Here is a 4,461-nt window from a genome sequence, read left to right on the forward strand (position 1 = left end):
GCTGAAAGAGGGCTCATCAGGAAATTTACAGGGCTATGGCCTTCCCCCAAGGCTGTTGAGGTGTGGGTACAAAGGAACTGGCGACCACTAGTAAAGGAAGGCATCGAAAGCTTCCTGGTTGGTAAGGGCTTTTTTGTCTTTGTTTTTGATTTAGTAGAAGACAAAAATCTCATCTTTAGGAATGGACCATATTTCATGGGACCTCAGGGTCTGTATCTAAACTCATGGACACCATAATTCGATCCGACATAAGATGTGCCATCAACAGTTCCAGTGTGGGTGCGCCTCCCTCATCTTCCACTGCACTGCTGGAACCCAAAGTCATTAGAAATGATTGGTAACACCCTGGGAAAATACATAGACAGAGCAAAGAGAAGGGATCAGTATTCATGTGCAAGAATATGTGTCGAGGCCAACTTGGAATAGGGTTACCTGAAGCCATAAAGTTAACAATAGCAGACTGGTCTTATATCCAAGAGTTAGACTACGAGCAGCTACCATTCAAACACAGAAATTTCCATGAACATTTCGCAAGATACTGCAAAAAAAAGAGGAGGAGGAAGATCTAGAGAAGTCGAAAGGAGAAAAATGGATCCAGGTGCAGAAAACAGTCCAGGCCAAGGTGAGTAGCAGGAATAAAGGGAAAGAGGTACTGATGGAGTCTGGAACCCCCTTAACAGGAATGGCCCAAACAAAAGGAAGAGGAGAATGCCAAAGACAACGACCTTAATAAACCCTTTCGAAACCCTCAGCACTTCAATTGAAATTCAAGAAACAGAGACAGAGGAGATTGAATGACAAGTCCCCTCACTTGAAGCAGAAAAGAAGAACATAGAAGTAACCCAACTTGACTCCCCAGTAGGAACCTCCTCCTCACCCACATATGCAGAAATGACAGGAAAAAATCCCCAGGAAACCTCTGGGTCATTGGAAGACGAGACATTCGAGAGACCCTCTAAAAGAGTTAGAAGGAAATCTCATAAGGAAGCCAGGGAAGAAGAGGCGGAGAGGCAAAAAAATTCAAGGCAGCCAATCCACCATTGAAATGTCTATCGGGAGAAACACCAGAACAAGGCCCTCTAAGGGGGGATCAACTCACTCCAATTCCATTAAATAATGAAACTAGTCTCTTGGAATTGCAGAGGCTTGGGGAACCCTTCGAAAACTGAAGCAGTCAAAGATCTTCTGAAAATAGAAACTCCCGAGATCCTCATGCTCCAAGAGACTAAGATTGAAGGGGAAACCCTTCTTGAGATCAACAAATTAAAATGGGGAAAAAATGCAGGAATGGCCATTAGTGCAATAGGTACCTTTGGTGGCCTAACAACTTTGTGGTCGGAGGACAAGTGTCAACTAGAAAGCTCTTTTGAGACCCAACATTGGATATTCGCCAAAATTCAGCACCTCTCTAGTAAGCTCTCCATCTCGCTCTTCAACCTTTATGTTCCAGTCCACCTTATAGAGAAGAAAGAATGCTGGCAGACCTTGTCTGATTTCTTAGACATTTACTCCCCTCAAAATATAATAGTGGCTGGAGATCTCAACCTCATCATTGATCCAAAAGAAAAGAGAGGTGGCAATAGTGGCAGGGACCAAATGCTTCCATTAGTAGAGGAGTTGATACTTAATTTGGATCTTTTGGACTTCAAACCAAAGAAAGGTCTTTACACCTGGACAAACAATAGAGCTGGGGCAGAACACATCTCTGCTCGCCTAGATCACTTCCTAGCGCAGAGCTCTTTGTTGCTAGGAAAAATATTGATCTCCTCGAAAATTCTCCCAAAGCTGGCCTCAGATCACAAACCTATTCTCTTACAGCTAGAAGAGGAAGAAAATTTGGGCCCTATCCCCTTTAGATTCAACCCGCTTTGGTCAGGGAAAGAAGGGTTCATGGAAACTGTTCTAGAGGCATGGTCCATACCTGTGACAGGATCTCCCAACTTCGTGTGGGAGAAGAAACTAAAAATAACCAAGAGAGCCTTGAAAAAATGGATTAAAGAACCCTCAAATTCTCCTACCAGCAACATAAAGGAGACAGTTCAATTTTTATCAGATCTGCAAATGGATTTGGAAAGTAAGGAGATCTCTGCTTCAGATTTAGAAAAAGAACAAGCTACCCAAATCAAATCATTTCGTGCTTTCCGCCATGAAGAAGAGACTTGGAGGCTCAAGTCTCGTAGCCTGTGGCTTAAAGCTGGAGATCGAAATACCTCTTTCTTCCATAGGCAATATAGAGCCCGGCTATCTCGAAACCATATTTCTCAGATGGGACTGTGTTTAAAGGACAAGAACAGCTAAAAAAGGCAGCAGAAGTTCATTTCCAGAATTTGTATAAAGAGGAAGAGAATGGGAGTGAAGAACTCACCTTTGAATTTCTCTTCCACATTCCATCTTTGGTAAGCAAGGAGGACAACACTAGTCTTACAAAACCTTTCTCCGAGGAAGAAATCTGTACAGTAATATGGTCCATGGAACTAGACAAGGCACCAGGACCTGATGGATTCTCAATCCATTTTTACAGAATCTGCAGGGAAATAATAAAAACTGATCTTCTAAGGATGATTAAATCTTTTTATCAAAAAGCCAAAGTGGGAGGCAGTACTAACTCTACCTTCCTTGCATCAATTCCAAAAGAAGTGAATTCAGGCACTTTTGACAGGTTTAGGCCAATCTCGCTCTGCAATTCATCATACAAAATCCTGACAAAACTGCTGGCAAACAGAATCAAGCCACTTCTTGGGAAACTCATTTCTCCCACCCAAGGCATCTTTGTCAAAGGGAGACATATATTGGACAATGTAATATAGGTACAAGAAGTCATACATTCTAGTTATCTTCGGCAGGAGCAAGGTATGCTCATAAAGTTAGACATGGCAAACGCATTCGACCAGGTAAATCTTTCTTTCCTGTACAAAGTCCTCCTTTCCTTTGGTTTCAGCTCTAACTTTGTCAATTTGATTAAAGCTTGTACTGAAAATCCATGGATAGCTCCTTTACTTAATGGCAGGCCAGCAAACTATTTCCAAGCCTCGAGGGGAATAAGGCAAGGCTTCCCCCTCTCCCATTTCTTGTTCATTCTGATGGCAGACTCACTAAGTAGAAACTGACAGCTAAAAAGAAAGCTGGGAAAACTCTAGGAGTCAGGTTGACGAAAGGGCTAGAGCCTCTCAATCACGCACTATTTGCAGATGACACTCTTCTTTTGGGCGGAGCCTCCATCAAGATAGCCAAAGTTTACAGTGGAATTCTTCAAAAATTCTGCAGCATATCAGGAGCTCTTATAAATAAAAGGAAAAGTGCAATATACGGGTGGAATGTGGATCAACAAGCAATTCAGAGAATAGCCCTCTCCTTAGGCTTTTTGGGATTCACTTCTTGGGATAAAATCAAATATCTCAGGTTACCAATAACCCTGGGCCCTAACAAATTATCGTTGTGGAAAGAGGTAATAAGCAAAATTAAGTCCAAGATTACAGCTTGGGGAGGTCAATGGCTCACCAATGCTGGCAAACTCATCCTTATAAAATTTGTACTGTCCTCCCTACCTATTTATCAGGCTTCCTTTCTTCTGGCTCCAAAGAAGATCACGGAACAGATCTCCAGACTTATCAGGGATTTTCTGTGGAGAGGAGGAAGAGGAAACCAAAGAAAATTCCATCTAGTGAATTGGGATACAATTAAACGCCCCATCTCTGAAGGAGGCCTACAAATAAGAGACCCAGGCCTTGCCAATCTGGCTCTTGGAGGTAAAATACTTTGGACCCTCTTCTCAAATAGCAAACACCCTGTCAGTCAGGTCATAAGGAAAAAATATCTAAAAGGCTCATCGCTAAGGAACATACAGATAGATAACAACATCAAAGGGATGTCAATATGGCATCTCTGCTGCCGTGGGATAGAGTTCTTCCAAAAGCACTTGTATTGCATTCCTAGCAATGGAAAAAACATGATGCTCTGGCAAGATAGCATAATGGGACAGTTGCCTTTGAGAAAAAATGAAGCAATCAAAGAAATCAGGAACTGGCTCATTCAGCAAGGAGTCCTCACCCTGGCAGATATCTCGACATGGGATGACTCCGGAAAATGGCGAACTTGGGAAATCCCTCGAGTTCCAGATCAAATGCGCAGTCAAAAGACCCTCCTGGAAGAAGCGTTAACGGGATTGGCACCGGTTCACATGCATTTGACAGACAAATGAGCATGGGGAAAGACTGGAATCTACAACGCAAGGCATGGATTTGCCTCTCTTCAACCACAGCAAGCTTCGAGCCATACTGCATCTGTGTGGAACCAAGTCTGGGACCCTCTCGATCTCCCCAAAATAAATTTCTTCACTTAGGTATTAATGCATAGGAAAGTGCTAACTGGCGACAATCTGACTAAAAGAGGTATTCACGGGCCACATCGGTGTTCTCTCTGTTGCAAAGCCCAGGAAACCATGGAGCATGCATTTGTGGATTG

General features: G+C 43.0%; 2 protein-coding genes across 2 annotated transcripts; both read left to right on the plus strand.

Moving 5' to 3' along the window:
- Positions 1 to 1,287: 1,287 nt before the first annotated feature.
- LOC149161819 (uncharacterized) lies at positions 1,288 to 2,298 on the plus strand. Its single transcript, XM_089435010.1, has one exon. The coding sequence runs from the start codon at positions 1,288 to 1,290 to the stop codon at positions 2,296 to 2,298; it is 1,011 nt and encodes a 336-aa protein (XP_089291136.1).
- Positions 2,299 to 2,870: 572 nt separating this feature from the next.
- LOC149161820 (uncharacterized) lies at positions 2,871 to 4,198 on the plus strand. The gene is made up of 2 exons (XM_089435011.1): positions 2,871 to 2,891; positions 3,101 to 4,198. Exons 1-2 carry the CDS (start codon positions 2,871 to 2,873, stop codon positions 4,196 to 4,198), a joined length of 1,119 nt encoding a protein of 372 aa, XP_089291137.1.
- The last annotated feature ends 263 nt before the right edge of the window (positions 4,199 to 4,461 follow it).

This window comes from Pinus tabuliformis, chromosome 5_2 (assembly GCF_031772625.1).
Source record: "Pinus tabuliformis cultivar Carrire ecotype Pingquan chromosome 5_2, CPIR1, whole genome shotgun sequence".
Taxonomy (NCBI): domain Eukaryota; kingdom Viridiplantae; phylum Streptophyta; class Pinopsida; order Pinales; family Pinaceae; genus Pinus; species Pinus tabuliformis.

Bases quoted from the DNA above. Each gene is read 5' to 3' on its own strand.
- LOC149161820 (XM_089435011.1), top strand. From the start codon at position 2,871: ATGGCAAACGCATTCGACCAG. The intron at 2,892-3,100 runs GTAAATCTTTCT...CTCACTAAGTAG, and splicing joins TGGCAAACGCATTCGACCAG to AAACTGACAGCTAAAAAGAA.
- LOC149161819 (XM_089435010.1), top strand. From the start codon at position 1,288: ATGGCCATTAGTGCAATAGGTACCTTTGGTGGCCTAACAACTTTGTGG.